Source organism: Vulpes vulpes, chromosome X (assembly GCF_048418805.1).
Source record: "Vulpes vulpes isolate BD-2025 chromosome X, VulVul3, whole genome shotgun sequence".
Classification (NCBI taxonomy): Eukaryota; Metazoa; Chordata; class Mammalia; order Carnivora; family Canidae; genus Vulpes; species Vulpes vulpes.
In genome coordinates this window covers 17,423,129-17,440,670 of record NC_132796.1, presented here as the reverse complement: position 1 = coordinate 17,440,670, position 17,542 = coordinate 17,423,129, and the positions used below count along the sequence as shown (strand labels likewise).

Sequence of the window (17,542 nt, the reverse complement as noted above, 5' to 3'; positions counted from 1 at the left end):
CCCGGCCGGCCGCCTCCCCCCAGACACCACCAGGTCCGGGGGCGCCGGAGACTCGCGCCGCTCCAGTGAGCGCCTCCCGCAGCCCTGGCCGAGTTCCCGAGAGCCCCTGGTGAGCGGCGGCTCGTCGGGTCACCGCAGTCGGGGCCGGGCCCGGGCCGCTCCCTCCAGCGCCGCGGCCCGGGGTTCGCGGCCAGCAGCCGGGGCGCGGGGCGGGGCGGGCCGCGGAGGCCGAAGCCGCGCGCTATTCCTGTCGCGGTGAGCTACCGGCATGTTATGTACGGCGCCCGCCCGATCATGCCTCCGCCTCGCCGCGCTGACCCGCGCCCCCCCTCCTTAATCCCCCAGGCTTTGATTTGATCCTCCGGGCGGAACAAGCTCACCCCCCTCCCCGCCCCATACCCAGTTGTCCCCGGCCCTCGCGGGTGCCCGCAGCGCCCGTCCTCCTCGTCCACCCCCGGGAGGCCAGAGCCCTCGCCCCGCGCTCCGGGCCGCCCCGAGCCGGGCCACATCCGCGCATCAGCGCCGTCGGAGATCGGGCACCCCTCAGAATCTGTGCCCCCGCAGCTCGGCCCTTCCAGGTGATGGTGCCCCCGGCGCGCAGGTGTGGGCTCCCCCGCCTGGGACGGGGAGGGCGCTTTGGGGAACGCGCTGGCAGCCTCGGCAGCCGCCCAAAGCAAACCCCGCTCCCTCCGGAAGCCTCCCAGCTGCGCGCCCTGCGCAACTAGCAGCTTCTGGAAACCATTGCCCGACCGGGTTTGCTCTGGGAGTACAAGGGTATCTGCAGGCCCGGTTGAAGGTGCCCGGGGCTTTCGGCCGAGCAGGCTAAGTGGGCCCCCGCTAGGGGCTCTGGGGCTCGCGGACTCGGTCCTGGGGCCCGGTGCCCCGCGATGCCTCTGGCCGTCCCCGGTGGGCCCCAGCGCCGGCCCGGCCGCCTCCCGCCTGGGCACCATGAGTTATTTCCTGTCTTACTGCAAAGCTCATGGCGGCGCGCTGCTCACCGGCTATCAGGCCCTGCGCGCCGAGGGCTTCCTGTGTGACGTGACGCTGGAGGCGGAGGGCAGCGAGTTCCCGGCCCACAGGTCGCTCCTGGCGTGTTCCAGCGACTACTTCAGGGCCCTGTTCAAGAGCCACACCCGGGAATCCAGGGCAAGCGTGATTCACCTGCACGTGCCGTCGGCGGCCGGCCTGCAGCGCCTGCTGGACTTCATCTACACCGCCTGGCTGCCGCTCTCCATGGACACGGTGGAAGACACGCTGGAGGCCGCCAGCTACCTGCAGGTGACCGAGGCCCTGGCGCTGTGCGGCCGCTACCTGGAGCGCCAGCTGGCTCCCGACAACTGCTGCTTCGCCGCCAACGTGGCGGCGCGCTTCGGCCTGCTGCACACGCTGGGCGCCGCGGAGCGCTGTATCGCGCGCCACCTGAGGGAGCTGCTGCTGCGCGGCGCCGGCCCCGCGGGGCTGCTGGAGCTGAACCCCACGTCGCTGAAGGCTCTGCTGGGTGCCGCCGACCTGGCGCGGGTGCCCGAGGCCTGGCTGCTGGGCCTGGCACTGGCCTGGCTGCGGCAGGAGCCCGAGGCCGAACGCCTGGCCCACTGCGCCTCGCTGCTCGAGCGCGTTCGCTTCGGCCTTGTCCCTGCCGACGTGCTGCGGCGCGTGTACTCGGGCTCTGGCCTCGACCTGCCCGCGCGGGTCAAGGGCCTCATCATCCAGGCCCTCAACTACCACCGGGCGCCGTCCCGCCAGCCGCTGTTGCAGGGCGAGCAGACCAGCGTCCGCAGTCCCCAGACCCGCATCTTGCTGGTAGGGGGGCGCAGGGCTCGGGAGGCGGTGACCGAGGAGGTCGTGGTCCCCCAGAGGGTAGCCAGGGGCAGGGGCGCCGCGCCGGAGCCCCAGGAGGAGGAGGAGGAGGAGGAGGAGGAGGAGCAGGTGGAAGAGGAGGAGGACTGGGAGCTCACCCAGGACGTGCTGGCCTTCGACGTGTACAACCACCGCTGGCGCAGTCTCACGCGGCTGCCTGCACCGCTCCTGGGGCACAGCGTGTGCACCGCAGGCAATTTCCTGTTCGTCCTGGGCGGGGAGAGCCCCCCGGAGGCCGCCTCCTCGCCGCTGGCCGATGGCCCGCGGCCGGTCACGGCGGAGGTGCACCGCTACGACCCGCGCTTCCACGCTTGGACCGCGCTGCCCGCTATGCGGGAAGCGCGGGCCCATTTCTGGTGCGGCGCGGTGGCCGAGGGGCTGCTGGCCGTCGGGGGTCTGGGCGCGGACGGCGAGGCGCTGGCGTCCGTGGAGATGTATGACCTGCGCCGGGACCGCTGGACGGCGGCCGCGGCGCTTCCGCGGGCGCTGCACGGCCACGCAGGGGCCGTCGGGGACCGTGGCGTCGTGTACATCTCCGGGGGCAAGGCGGGAAGCGGCGAGGGCGGCGCGAGCAGCCTCCGGGACGTGTACGCCCTGGGCCCCGGGGAGCGAGCGTGGAGCAAGAGGGCGCCCATGAGCACCGCCCGCTTCGGGCACCACATGGCCGTGCTGCGCGGCGCGGTGTTCGCCTTTCTGGGGCGCTATGAGCCCTTCTCGGAGATCGAACGCTATGACCCCGGCACGGACCAGTGGACCCGGCTGCGACCGCTGCCCTACGATCGCTTCTGCTACGGGCTGGCCGTGGTGGAGGAGACGGCGCTGCTGCTGGGCGGCCTCAAGTGGCGGGAGTCGAGGCAGGTGCCTACCCGCAACGTGGTGGGCTACGACCTCGACCTGGACCGCTGGGAGGACATTGGCTGCGCGCTACCCTGGGCCTGGAGCGGCCTCCAGTGCGCGGTGCTGCAGCTGGCTGAGGGCGGGGACGAGGAGAGGGAGGGCGGGCGCGCAGGGGCGCCGGATTTAGTGCTGGGCTTAATGGGGTAGTGCGGTCTTCGGCGACGGCGACGGAGGAGAGAAAGTCGCGCCTGGGCAGGCTTACGGAGTGACGCGTGGGCTTGCCCTAAGAACGGGACTGGGGGGGCAGAGCGGCTTCTGAAGTTTAAGGATGCACACGAGACCTTGGTGCAAGAACATTCCCCCTAAGCTGAGCACTTCTGGGACGGCTCATGCTGGTCTAGAGGTGGACTTTTAAAAATACAATACGACCCTGTTGTCCCTCTGATAGTTAAAGTGTTTCCCTGGGTGCTAACCAGTGATTTCTTTTGTGCCAAACAAACAAGGCCAAAAATGTGCCGCAAGAAGTTATATGCAAAACCCAGAAAATTGTTAGCTATACGGGTTGTAATAGTCGGAAAAGATGGCATTATCTGAATAAATAGAGAAGGAAAGTGCCTTCAGTAAATAGTGTGGAATCATTATAAGGAGAACTATGATTTCAGGATTCAGAACTATGTATGCTTCTGCTCTGATGGTTTAATATAAATGTAGAACTGAGAAGGGGAAAAAAATCTCTAAGTTTTGTTTTGTTTTTGAGAAAGTGGCCTGCGTTAAGTTTTTCAGTCCCTCATCCTTACCCCTGGCCTGCTTTTGCCCTGGCTTTAGGCAGATCATTGGTTTTCAGTTTTATTTCAGCAGTCCTTAGCCATAATAATCAGGTTCTTCGGGTTATGTGGAACATCTAGCAAAACCCAATCCTATTTCTTTCATCTTCTTTAAAAGTTCATTATGCAGACATGCCAGTAGGTTATAGTTGTAACACACACACACACACACACACACACACACACACACACACACTTTTGGCGGTCCCTTCCCCACCCCAACCTCCCAAGAATCAGCAGAAAGGAAAGAAGAGTAGGTGAAATTTTCAAGTTTGTGTCAGCTAAACGGGAAAGGAGTTTGATTTTGCAGGGTCTCAGAAAAGATACGGGCACACACTGAACAGCTGCTGCTTCTGGCTTGTACTGCGGATGGAGCGGCAAAGTTAGAGCTCCCGACTAGAGAAGGGAGTAGGGGGCGGTGGCTCTGTGATTAGGTCTCAAAGAAATGTGGTGAGGACTCTGTATGAATAAAGTAGGTGCTTTATAAGGATTCATTAAGAGCTAAATTTATTTCACTTCAGTTTACAGTACTGCCTCTCTCCTAGATTTGAAACTAATGCAATAAAATGTACAGATAAATATAGTGTTAAAAGGTCTCTTTCATGCTAAGCTAATCACGAGTCTTTTAAAATTCATTAGTTTAATTTTTACCATTTAAAACAACAGAGCTGACTTTACAAAAGTAAAAGCTGCTTTAGTAGTAACACAGCTAGTCTTTCCATCAACTGCTCGTTGTTTACAGGGCATAACCTTGCCGCTGTATTCATGACACATCCATCAGATACAGATATTTTTAAATGAATGTACACATTTGGTCTAGTAAACATCAACAAGTCTAAACACCTGTAACAAGCACACTTCATTTTAGGACAAGAGGTTTTGTTTTTTTTGTTGTTGTTGTTGTTTTTACATATACAAAATTCCACAAATTTAATGTACGTCAATATCCATGCAGTAAATAAATGTTTTTACAAATAGGTTTTTTTAAATGATAAAAATATTACACTAGACCCAAAATTCCATACAAACATTAATACATGATTTCTCATCCATTTTGACTAAATATAGGATTACTGAAAATGTGCTGTAGAAAGGCCACTCTCCTGTACAGTGTGCAAAGTCTGCAAAACGATAGTGATTCAATGTTGGTTTCAAAAGCAAAGAAAAAGATCCCTGCTGTGGAGTTTTTACTTTCTCCTCTACAGCAAAAATATTCACTGGCATATATCTGAACTCTTAGAGATGAAAGTACATTCACTGAGCTGTACAGGCAACAGTATAAAGCTGATTAGAAGTAGATTTTAGAATATAGAATAGTAAAGGAGGGTCCCTTCCTCCTCCTAAAAAAAACAGCAAATTGTGACTTGTACGTTATGCAGCCAGACACTAAAAAGCAGCACAGTCATTATCATGCTGTGATCACTTTCAAAAACGAGATACTTATAAATGAAAAATATATGAAGAGGACTTTTTCACAGACTTCATCCACTCTATAGAACAATTCATGAAGCTAGGAAAAACCTCTATAAATTCTTTCTCTCATATAATTCAGTGTAATATATTTCTGAATGACCATTATCCTCTTGCTCCTCAGGAGAGAGGCACATTTTTATTTTTCAACATTGTTTTCTGTATTAGAACACACATTGGCCTGTATCTAAATGTATTTTACTTTCCTGCCTTAAATATAATTACATAAGTGTAATTAATGGACTGGGGGAAAATTGGAAACTAACTGGAAAGTTGATTCATTTCTGTTTATCCCTTGTTTTTTAGTAGCTGGAGTTTAAAAACATGAGTTGGGCTGAAATTCTATATATATATATATATATATATATATATCTGTTAGCTGCCTTTCTGGGTGAATTAGCTGTGTTTTACAAAATCCACTCTCAAATTCCTCTGTACACAATCAGCATTTCATCACTACAAAAATAAAGGAAGATTTAAACCAAGAAAATAAAGCAGCTCTATCTTCAATTTTGGTCTTAGTTACAAAAACATCTTACAAAGCTTTGCCCTGATACACCATTAAGTGTCCCCATAGATTTGGAATAGTATTTCCATTAACCAGCTTTCACAAGTTAACAGACTGTTAAGACGAATATTAGATACCTGAACTTTTCTTATGTTGATGCTCCTCTATTTTGCTTAACTCTTGTATGCACATCTACATTTCACAAAAATAAAACTACAGCATTAAACTTTGTGCAATGTTTAAGAAAATTCTTAGAACATTTTAATAAATATAAAAAAGGTTTAAATTCTTTCCCACCCACAAGGATGTCTGCACCTGAAAAAATGTGATTTACTTTTGAAGTCTTGTTTATATAAAATTAACTTAAAGGGAGAAAAGATGACCTTAGATAGAAAACTGCCTTTTTGTGGTTTTACTACTTGAAGACCACCTGTCTTCAGAGTTGTTTGCAAAAGTTAATTTTAAGTCATTGAAGACAGTTGATTTTGCACATGGTAAACATAAGCTGAGCACTAACTGCATATAAAATATACAAATGCTCATTAAAGACAGTGGTATTATGACCATATATGGTTTGTTTCATATAGTTTGGTAACATTAAAGTATAGCTTGTCAAGTGTTCCACACACTGATATAAAACTACCTCATATACTTGATCAAAGTACCAGAAGGTACCAGATGGCCAGAGGACAGAATACACTTACACATGTGTTTCAATGTATGAGTGAGTATGTGTGAGAGAGGAAGTGATTGCATCTACTTCAGAAGAAAGACTTAATGGGTCATTTGAGGTGGTGTTTTGACAGATATCCAAGAAAAGATCGAGGTACATCTGCTTCCATTGTTGGAATTCTTTAGATGTCAAGTCTGGATTGTCTAGGACTTTATCAATAATGGCTACTTCCCCTTCTCTGGCCTGAAAAGCAAAAGGATTCAACAGTTAAGGTGGGTACAGACTTTCATTCGCATTTAAAATAAAAAGTTAATAAATCTTGAGAAGCCCATAAGAAATGGCTCTGGTATGCTCAAACCCAGAGATTTAGACTCAAATCCTAGTGTGCTTTTTTATACACCCAAGGTAGGCCTGTCTGTGTGGTTAGTTTCTCTTGGCTGATCATGTTTCCCATCTCTGTCTAAGGAAACCTTCCTCATTCTTTAACATCCAGTTCAGATGCCTGTCATTTCTTAAAGCCTTCCATCAACAATCCCCCCAAAATGTTTTCTCCCTCATTTATGTCCTCCTAACACTTTATCACTGCCACTGAGTGGACTTACATACTATGTGTTGAGTTGCTTTTGCACTGTCCTATCCTTCCTGCTAGATGGTTAGCTCCTCATACTTGTATGAGAGAGAGCACAGCCCTCCTGTCACCACAAATAGTAACTCTTGATGTATGAAGGTCATGGCTCCCTTCCTGTAGCACTGGGGGTCTGCAATGCAAAGGAGCCCTCCCTTCTCTGTTGGAGGCCAGCAGCTGTCAGCTGAAGAATGAGGTTCATTTTGGGGGAGCTCAACACAGCACAGCTATCTCCTGTGGGAGAAGTGAGTCTTCCCAGTGGGAGGAGGGATGAAGATGAGAGGGTAAGACAGTCTGAGGAGCTAAGGCCTGTCTTTTAAGCACTCAAGGAAGGGGCAGGGAAGTCTAGGGAGTGTTTTGTGGGAAGTGGGAAGGGAGAGCTGGGAGGGAAATACAGCAAGGTGCCTAAGCAGTTGTTCTGGTCCTTGGGGTCAGATGGGGACAGCAGGACTGGGGCTGAGGAGGTTGGGGGTAACCTTGTGCTTGGTGAGGGGCCTGTTATGGTTCCAGGGACTACACACATCCAGGGTTGCTTGGGCAGTTACAATTTCCATCCTCCTAATTTCCCACTCTGAAAAGTATAGGGCTCTGTGGTTTGGTTTTATCAATGAGGGGCATTTCTTCACAGTTGTTTTTCATCATCTTTGTTCCAGAGAGTGGAGCACAGCCTCACACACCTAGTGATTCACCAATACTCAATGAACTGAACATTGGCAGGAGCTCAAATTCTTTGCTACTGGAAGTAAATGCTTTTGGGGATGTGGAGCATAAAAGACAGGGCTGAGGGGCTGAGAGAACAAGACAGAAGCAGGTCTTCAAAATATGTGAGCCTGACCAGCATCCAAATGCCTGTTTTTACAAGCAGACAGTTTGGATCTGAATGGGGTGGGGAGCTCTGTAAGGTGGGAAGGTGAGGTTATCTTTGGAATAGGGCTGGTCAGCAGAATCATTCTAAATAAAGATTTAGATTTAGCAGAATCTAAAGAAATAAATATTTTATTTATTTATTTATTTATTTATTTATTTATTTATTTATTTATTTATAAGAGAGGGATCATGAGAGTGGGGGGAGCAGAGGGAGAGGGATAGGCAAACTCCGGGCTGAGTGTAGAGCTAGATGTGCAAACTCCGGGCTGAGTGTAGAGCTAGATGTGGGGCTCCATGTCAGGACCCTGAGATCATGACCAGAGCCAAAATCAAGAGTCGGATGTTTAGCTGACTGAGCCCCCCAGGCACCCCTAGCAGAATTATTCTTATTACTATTATAGCTCTTTCAAATTCTTGCCTTAGTTACCAAAAGGCCATTAAGTTGCCCCACAGATTTGCAATAGTGCTCGCAGGAATACCAACTACAAGCTAACTGACTCTGAAAACCTGGCTGCTTGCTACTGGAAACTTTTTATAATCAGGCATTTTCTATTTTGTTTATCTCTTTGGTACTCATCAATGCTTCAAAATCACCAAACCTCAGCAGCACTCCATGGATCTGAAATATTTCCCAAAGGAGCCCTTTGACCTTTTGTTTCCTGAAATTCCTGCGCCACATACTCTGTATGGTAGTTCTTTTGTGTTTATGACTTTTCAAGGTTGGAAGGCCCACTTGGGGAGAATTTGTACAGCTGGCCCTCTCCCCTCATACACACACGGTGAGGGGGCTCTGTTTCCTGCCTCCCTCTTCAACCTCCTGCCTCTCTGTTCCCCTCTCTTCACCACCTCCTCCTCAATCTGGAGGTGGCATAATAAGGAGACTACAGATAATGTAAGCACTTATGGAAGTGTAGAAAAAGAAAGAAACATGTGAGTTGGGAACTGATAGCGTAAACAGCACAATTATAAAATTTGTATATGGAACATGAATCACTGTGGCTTCACTCCAAATGTGCTGCAGCAGATATTCACGAAAGATCTCAAAGCCTTTTAGTGCCCACTATTGCATTCTGCATGCATGCTGTGTTTTTTTAATAACTATATTAATAACAATATTAATATGCCAATAACATGGCATATTTATCTTAGGAAAATGAAAGACAAAGGAATAACACCAGTCCCACATTTTTTAAATAAAAAATTTAATTATGCCCGGTTTTCTCCTAGAACTAAGTCACTTAGCATTTAGCCAATGCTTTGAGATGATAACGAAAAGTTAAGGTGATTTCCTCTTAACCAATGTACTTACAACACTACAGAACAGCCGAGCTTGCTTCTTCCCCTCTACCTACCCACCCCCATCCCCTCTCCATTTTGTATTTTTTCATTTAGACTATCTGGTAATTCACCGAGCTCAAGAATGAATCTCTAAGGAATTTCTCCTTCTATTTCATATCTTACCTTTAAAGTGCTTTTGAGAATTCTCAGCCTGTGTAGTTTGTCATTCATCACAGGGTCATTACATCTCTTTATAAAGGATAGCTTGTATTCCATCTTAGTTGAAATACGATGTTCTCCCAGCGGTGACAGACTGGCTTGCTCCAATGCCCTGTATAAATCTTGCAATGAATCGCCTAACTTTTCTTCCCTACTTTCACCTGCAATGTTCAAAAAAAGAGAGAAATGAATCCAGTGTAATGGACAGTTAATGGACACTCCAAAAATCTACTAAAAAAAAAAAATCCAAACCATCTGAAAAACAGGATAATGAATGATTGGGAAAACACATTATTACATTAAAAAATCCCCACAGCTGCTAGTTATATTGGGTAAGATTTTTTAGAATGGTCAGATAATACGATGTTTGATTAACAATATTCTCTTAATAGCAAATCACCGTACATATCTTGAGTCCATTAAGTTCAAAGATAGAGTACAAAAGGTACACAACACAGAAACAATCCTGCACGTACTTTAATATTTTAACACATTAATGAATATCCCTTATCATTATACTGAGAAGCATAGAAGTGCTGATTAATAGAGCTCTCCTGGTTTAGCAATACTGAATGAACTGATTTTTACATTTTTCCAGACTGCATAAGATGGAATGGCATTCACTGGAGTTATATTTGATTATAAAAATCTTCCAATAATGCACCATAGAGGATTATTAGGTTTCATGTGACTGCCATAGTAATGCCTGCCACATTGTAAATCTAGTAAATGACCATAAATTATCATGAATAATAATGCTTTAATTAAGGTGAAATATGAGAATGTTTACATGCAAATGTAAGGAAAAACCTGGCACATACTAGGAGACGCTACTTAGCATTTGTAAGATCTATTTGTAAATAGATCTATTTGTAAGCATTTGTAAGATGAAGGAAATAATCCAATATTTTTGAGAGAAAAAAATTGGAGTCTAGTTCAGGAAAGGACCTTAGATCTATTTGAATAAATCAAACTCCAATCTTGTTCTTTAATTGCCTGAATCCTGGTATCATCTCTTTCTCAATAATGATAAACAAAGATAAACTTGGATTTTGCTCTGAGTGGTGGATAGGATTAGGGTTAGGTCACGTTTCCTTTAATAGAGAGCCAGAGAGTACTATTTGAGGAATACTAATTATATTGGCTCAAGGAGTAAATATGGAATGTTGTTCATTCCACCATGGTCCATGTGAATATTTTAGGCTTGCTGACATAGTTTAAAAAAAAAAAAAAAAGACTCCCGAGTTGCTAATCGATAATAACAGTAGTTAACATTTATATGTGCCAGGCAGAAGGGTAAATGATTAACATTCATGGTCTCTTTTAATTCTCACAATGCTGAGAATAGATCTATTTGATTTTCATTTTATAGCAGGGAAGCACCTTGCTCAAGGACATACTTAGTAAGTGTAAGTGGCAGAGCCAGAATTGCAGCTGGGCAGTCTGGCTCCAGAATCCATGATTTTTAACAAGAATTCCATACTGCCGATTTTGTCCGTGGTCATTTGAACCGTATTTAACAGCAGGAGTTGATGAATCTGTGAGAATTCCTTAAAAAGCAGCATTCTAAAAAAATGTTTGAGAGTGTACCTAAACTGCTCCCAAAGCCCATAAACACAGCACCTGAACTTGAAAGGATCACCTTTAGCAGTAAAATAGTAGCTTCATGTCAGTTCACATTCAATTTTTGGCGCTGCTGTGGAGGTTAGTAACTAATGGTCGGAATGGCTATTGAGTCCTTCCATTAGAAAGTTCCTTGTTATCATCAGCACATGCTATCATTAATTCCTCTCTAACGAGTTTTTAACTTCCTAATCATATGCCTAAGTTAGAACTATAAAAATACCAAAATCCCTTTTAAACAACAGCTTTTTAATTCTCTGTTGGCTCATCCTTGGACGTCTGCAACACCTAGAGGATTTTGGGGGATGGAGGGCTGTGAAAAGGAGGAATTGCTTTGCGGGTTAAGAGCAAGATCAAAATAAGATAGTGAATTATGACTGGCAATGGTTTGGAGCCGGGAAGGCACAAAATCAGGCCCCAAATCGTAAGGCCATTCAGAGTAACTACATGGGAGATGTAAAAACAAGGATACATTTGAACAGCATAATTCCATTTCATAAATCATAGGCCAAGAAAGGACCCCAAGGAATTATTTGGTAGTCATCATTCTTTGTGCCTTAGGGCAAGACTGCATCTAAAGCCAGGTGTTGGGGTCGGGGGAGGGAGGCTGGGAGGCCTAACTGATGTGAATTACAGCAGTTAATGTATCAGGTGGCCCTAATGGATTAGTTCAGCTCTTGAAAGACTGTGAAGAGAGAAAGGAACTCAGAATTCAGGTTTAGGATTTAAGGGAGGCGGAAGTATTTTTATATTTTATATAGTTATATATATATAATAATTTATATAGTTAATAATTATTATAGTATTAATACTATACTATAATACTAATAGTTATATATATATAATAATTTATATAGTTAATTTTGATTTTAAGATAACCTTCCATATTATCTACTACTGTAGGGAGTATATATTTTATTCAAGACCATTCTTACCCAGTTTTCTTTCTCCCCAGTTCTTAAAGTTTGTGGAATACTGGGCCAGGGGACTGGCTTTTTGTAAAATTTCAATGTGGTCCTACTTTAAGAAGGACAAGTAAAGATTCAATATTAAAAAGTGACACACACACACAGTTATTAAATAAATACAAATGGAAAGTCCCCCCCCACCCCTTGCCATTAAAGGACAACATAATTCTGCGAAGAATCTGGTTTGACAGCTGTTAAGAAGAATTCAGTATAGATTTATCTCTGGTCAGCACGTGAACAAGGAATCACAATGAGACGGAACACAGAAACGTTTCCAAGTATACTAATGGAATAGTGCGGCTCCTATTAGAGATAAGTAAGGCTCTCCTCCCCCCAGTCCATACACATCATACACATACGCAACACCACAAGACACAGTAGTGGGATGAAAAAGGATGAGGGATTGAGATGCCAGGCTACCACAAAATGCCACCAATTACTTAACATTTTAAGACTAGACAAAGAGTCCTTTTATTTTCAAAGGACGGGGGTGAGAAGCAAAGTCACATTATAAATCTGATTCACTGTGCTCAACAGGCAAAACAACACAGAACTCAACATTCAAGACAAAAACAGACCTTTATTTTCTTTTATAATTTTCAATTGGTTTCCTTGATTTTTTTCTCAGATGAATACCAATTAAGTCAACTGGGGCTACTGTTGCAACTAAAAATATGAAAGCACCGTTATTTTCTTCTCTTTTTTGCCCTCTTCTTCTTCTCCTCACTTCTCTTCTGGTTTTGTTTGTTTGTTTGTTTTTTTAGACTTTGGCTTTTCTTCTTCTAGAAGAGGCTTGCTTTGGAAGATGAAGCAAGCAGTTGCTGAGTTCTGCTTCCCAACTGACTTTCCTTCAGTATAGCAGTTCAGCCATTTGGAGCACTGGCAGGACGCCAGCTCTTTTGCAATTTGAAGGAATGTTTTCTGAAAGTTGGCAAAGTGTAGAAGACCACATGCGAACCACTGGCTGTACATAGGAACCTTCTTAGGAACCTTCTGCAATTCCTAATGAGGATATGTATTGCTGCTACAATGAAATTTTAATTTGTATCCAATTTACTCAGGAACTGGGGGGTCTGTGCAGGAATAAATTCCCTCCCAAATTTTACTGAGGTTTATTTACAATGTATAAATTAGTCCTGTGTCAGATGACTTACTCTCCCAATTTTATTAAAACAAAGCGAACATACAAAGTTCTCTTTCCGATACAAAATTTCATTGGCTGATAGATTTGAGGATCACAATGAAGTTACTGATGGATTAACTTGTATTCTGTGTCAGGGGAGCAGGTCATTTCTGGCTGTGTCTTACTTGGCAGGGATGAAAGAAGACCCTCTCTTGTCTCATTTATACTCTAACTACACTATGAAATATGGTGACTCTAGGAATGTGGTATCACAACAATTCACTGTCTGGTTGTTTCAGGTTGCATGTGACTCCCGGGTGGTGATAAAGAAAAGCTCAAAGAAAAACATTAGCTAATGCAAAATAATATGCAATTAGTCGAAACTTCCTTGCCAATGGCTTATTAGCAGATGATCATGCATCTCTCAGATACTAAAAGGTCTTTGGTTGACGTGTTTCTCTACATTCAGGCTCAGTGGTTTCCAAACTTTTTTGATTGTGCATCTTTACCAGTTAAAACACTTCTATTGTTAATAACGTACATACACGTATTACTCTATATTAATAGATATGCATGTTATAAAGCAGACACAGAAAATAAATTTGAAAGGACGAGTTATAAAACCTGAGGAGAAATTCCAATGTTTTTTCCTCCTGTACCTTAATGGTCCCATATGTACCGTATGTACGGAGACCCTAACTGTGACTTTCCCTGAGCAGAATACACCTCCCTCTCATTTGCCCTTCCCAGTCTCCTACCAGGCACCATGCCTTTTGCACCCAACATTTAAAGTGAGGGACGGGTTTCTCTCCTTTATATGTGAACTACTCCAGAGAGGGCTCCCTATCACATGACTGTGTAGTTTTTAAGACAGTTTATTGTGTCATTTTGTTCAGGATTTCTTTGGTGAACGTCAAGGAGAGCAGAATACAAACTTGGAGACCTAAAATTTCATCCTGGTGTCCTCCCCGTTTCCCTGCCCCTGCAATGACAATGCTGAAGGAGAGGAGAAAATGAAAACAGAGCAAAACGAGGTGCATATACCAACTGGGCTCTTGAAGAGCCAAGCCGACAGCAGATAATCATTTCTGGTACATGTTTTGGAAGGGAACTGTGCTCTCTTAAAATTGGACAATGATGTCCTCGTGGAAATAGTTGTTCCTTCCACAACACAGCTGGGTCATGAGCACATAAGGCTGGGAAAAGCGAAGTCACAAGTGGGAGAGAAGGCTGGACATAGTAGCATTAGTCACCGGTCAGATGTGAGAGGCATTTGTTCTTGTGCAGCGGCAGAGGGTTCTGAGGCTTCCAGGCTGAGGGTGTCACGTATGTGGAGCACTATTCTTGTCGTGAAGGGCAATTAACATTTGCATTGAGACACGGGAATATTTTCTGTGAATACTAATTTACTAGCACGCGCCATGATAAACAACTTATTTATGTGTAACGTGACAATTAAACTTTTAATGGGTTCAATGTAGACAGGTTTAATGTTTCTAGGTTTTATGCTAAAGATGATTATGTATTCAGGAGTCTACCCTGTAATTTGAATTGTCTTACAATTAAATATTAGATCTCTTAATTCATGCTTTTATATAAGTCAATAGCTATGCCTAGCATTGTAAAACTGGAGGGAGGGCAGTTTGTTATAGCAGAAAAAAAGCAGAAGATTTTAAAAGCTGGCTTTTACTTGTTGCTCTGTACTCAACCACCCTTTTCATAATTAGAAGTAATTTCCATCTTTTAAGCAAAATGATGAAGAAAAAATGATTTCAAGTAAGAAAAAAACCCTTTCCTTTAACAGAACAGCTTGAGTGAATCCTTTTTAGAGAAGAACATGGGAAGTCCATCCATGTTAAGAATGACCTTGTGCTTTATTGAAATTAAGTATAGCCCATAGTAGTGTCAGTCAATCCCTTCTGCACAACAGGAAAGCTTACTTCCAAAAAGATGTGACTAAAGAGAGACAGAACTGAAGTTTATTCTATGCTTCATTCTCTAAGCATGTAATTTCTGCCAAATTGTGTGGTTTAATGCCATAAATAAGACAGTGGTTGAGTTTTCAGGGCACTGCCGCAGTTTTTATGATGGATAGTTCAGATGGCAAAGTCCTGGTGTCCTTGGCATTGATTTATTGATCCACAGGGAAGGTTCTTTGAGGGTCAATCACAAACATAAATGACAGATTCTAGATTTGCCCATAGAATTTAGAAAATTTAACTAGCAGAGACATGGAGGTCAAAGTACCTGGCTCTCAGGCAGGAATGCATAAAGAGGACAGTTTAAAACCAAAGCTAAGACATTGTATTCCAAAATTACTGTGGAGTCCCCATATGCCTTAATGAGAAAAAACGAAAATTCTTCTTATCATAACATTTTACTATGACTTAAACAGAGAGAATGACCCAAGATAATCCCACTAATATTGAATGCCAACAAAAAGCTTTTCGATGGATTTCTAAATACCACAACCATCATTTTTATATATACTTAAACAACACAGTAAAATGGTTAGAGCACAGAGGCAAATATAAGGCAGATCAATGTGATTTTTATTCACAACACAAATTCCATTTGTGAGAAAGAAGCAGAGATTACTTCTCTTTGGAAAGATATTTACTATCAAGCATACTTTGCAAATTATTTAGCTATCTAAAAAGATTTGATACCAACTGATCATATTTTTATTTTTAAGGAATTTATATTTTTACAAGTATTCACATTAGGCAGTACCACACAGTGCGGCGACAGGAAGGAGAAAGAACATTTCCAAATACAATGTTAAATTCTTTGTTCATTGCACAGTATGAATATCCATTGATTAGCATTGAAATTATTACAGAGTGTCTTCATCCAACTAAATTAAGGAAAGTTCACATCCACTACAGAAGGAAAATAAGCAATATTGAGCCACAGGGGACCCAGTTACATAGTATTAAATAATATCTGAAGCTAGTTTGAAAGACATCCAGACAAAATACTTTTTCAAAAGTGAGAACCACAGCCTATAGTTTCGGAAAATTTTACAGAAAAAGAATAGCTCATGCCTGTCCTATGAGGCAACACCATTTGTATACAAGTGCCAAGAAATAAGGAGAAAGTTAGGATTTTAGCTGAGGAATCTAATAAAGCCTGGCATGAGGATTTTTCTTCATTAGTGTCACCGAAAGCAGTCTCTGTGTTGCACCTGAATACACTTGGTAATAGAATCAACAGAGTAAATTTCAGAGCAGGTTGGGTATACCTTGCCTTAAAAGATTACACTTAGTTTAGTACAATACAGCACGTCAAGTTTTAAAAATGCAAAATACACTTAATACACAGACTTTGCTTCCTCTGCTTTGCCTTAGAGAGGCCACCAAAGAGTCCATTAAATAGCCAGGGTTTTCTAGTTATCGGAGCTGATCCCTCTCCTTTCCTGGTGTCAGGGGAACACAACCGAAGTGTCACCACACACAGCCCCTCCCCAGCAGTGCCCTTCCCCTTCTGTTCTCCCACAGAACCGCAGTTTTCTGTCACTGTGCTCCATCTTGATGGGCTTTGATCTTATGCTCCCAGTGTAGGAAGCAAGTCCCAGTGTAGGAAGCTTGCATTCTTCTCAAGAGTGGCCTGCCCCTCTTAACATCCCTTTAGGGAGGCCCCCAATCCAAAACACTTGATGATCTAAGCTTTTTAAAAGTCAGTTTTCTGTTATAAACAGCAAGGACGAGGCCAGTTTAGTTGCTTGCAAGAGGTTGATGCTGAGTCTGCGCCGTGCCGACTCTCTCCGATCTAAATTCTCTAAACATTAGCTTATCAATCTGTGAGTCCAATGGGTTGAGTGCCAACAGAAGTGGATCCGATTTGGCATGGAGAGGTTCTACCAACTCTCGCAGTGTATTAGCCTAATATGATAAAGCAGTGATACAATATGATGAAAGACCTGCGAGTGCCATTATTTCCAAAGCACATTAGTATCTGTATTAGAAATACCATCATGCAATACCCATGAAGAGAAAAGAGAAAAAAACTGGCTAGAATTGCATATGGTTTTAATACCATCATGTCTCTCTGTTGGCATGCAAGTCTACTCGGCCATAAACGGGACAGTTTTTGTTTTACGCTTGGTTATTTGGAAATGCCAATCTCACGTATACAAAATAACACACAGCGCGGATACATCTTTTCCCGCTTCTGTACTTGTATGTGCACGTCTGTAACTCTCCTCAGAGAAGTTTATGGTGAAAGTGTGCTCATTGTAAAATGATCAGTCTTTCAAGAAAATTAAACTGCATTTCTATAGGAGATCCTCCCTCAAATTCAGCCAACCAAGAAGCATGAGGAAAAATTTCCCGGCCTGCCTTCCACCTAAGCGCCCTGATACATATGCTGCCATGTGTTGATGAGCGACACGGAAGAGCACAGCTCATGTGGCTCCGACAAGCAGGCCGCATGCTGACCAGTACCAAGTGGAGAGAAATGAAAAGCCCTTACAGGGTAAATGTGATGAAATGAGGACTTTACCCCTGAGCCTAAGCCACGTGGGAAGGAACTAGGAAACAGCAAGAGACTGAGATTTTTGAATGACCTGGGAGACAAAGAACAATCGGGATAAAAGAAACTGTAGTCTCTTTCGGTTCATTTTATTTTGGGTTTTGGGGCATCCAAATATTGTCATCAGGCACAAATCA

The 17,542-nt window shown here is 44.3% G+C and overlaps 2 protein-coding genes and 1 long non-coding RNA gene across 11 annotated transcripts in view; 2 read left to right on the top strand and 1 right to left on the bottom strand.

Annotated features, from left to right (window-relative positions):
- Nucleotides 1–527: 527 nt before the first annotated feature.
- Nucleotides 528–4,097, top strand: KLHL34 (kelch like family member 34). The gene has a single exon (XM_025997456.2). The coding sequence runs from the start codon at nt 949–951 to the stop codon at nt 2,899–2,901; it is 1,953 nt and encodes a 650-aa protein (XP_025853241.2). The 5' UTR covers nt 528–948; the 3' UTR covers nt 2,902–4,097.
- The window catches only part of CNKSR2 (connector enhancer of kinase suppressor of Ras 2), a 274,913-nt gene continuing 261,379 nt past the window's right edge, over nt 4,009–17,542 (bottom strand). For 4 of the 8 annotated variants that reach the window (XM_072744442.1, XM_025997461.2, XM_072744443.1 and 1 more), the window contains one exon: nt 15,404–16,756. In XM_072744442.1, the coding sequence (XP_072600543.1) occupies nt 16,752–16,756 (5 nt within the window). In that variant the 3' untranslated portion in view covers nt 15,404–16,751. Of the gene's footprint in view, nt 6,413–9,122; nt 9,320–15,403; nt 16,757–17,542 lie in introns of those variants that run through there. The other 4 variants (XM_025997457.2, XM_025997459.2, XM_025997460.2 and 1 more) reach the window with 2 other exon arrangements.
- The window catches only part of LOC140596234 (uncharacterized), a 45,638-nt gene continuing 42,178 nt past the window's right edge, over nt 14,083–17,542 (top strand). Inside the window, exons 1-2 of one of the 2 annotated variants that reach the window (XR_011998267.1) lie at nt 14,083–14,198; nt 17,155–17,348. This is a non-coding gene — a long non-coding RNA (uncharacterized lncRNA). The remainder of the gene's footprint in view (nt 14,199–17,154; nt 17,349–17,542) is intronic. The other variant, XR_011998269.1, reaches the window with a different exon arrangement.

Bases quoted from the DNA above. Each gene is read 5' to 3' on its own strand.
- KLHL34 (XM_025997456.2), top strand. From the start codon at position 949: ATGAGTTATTTCCTGTCTTACTGCAAAGCTCATGGCGGCGCGCTGCTC.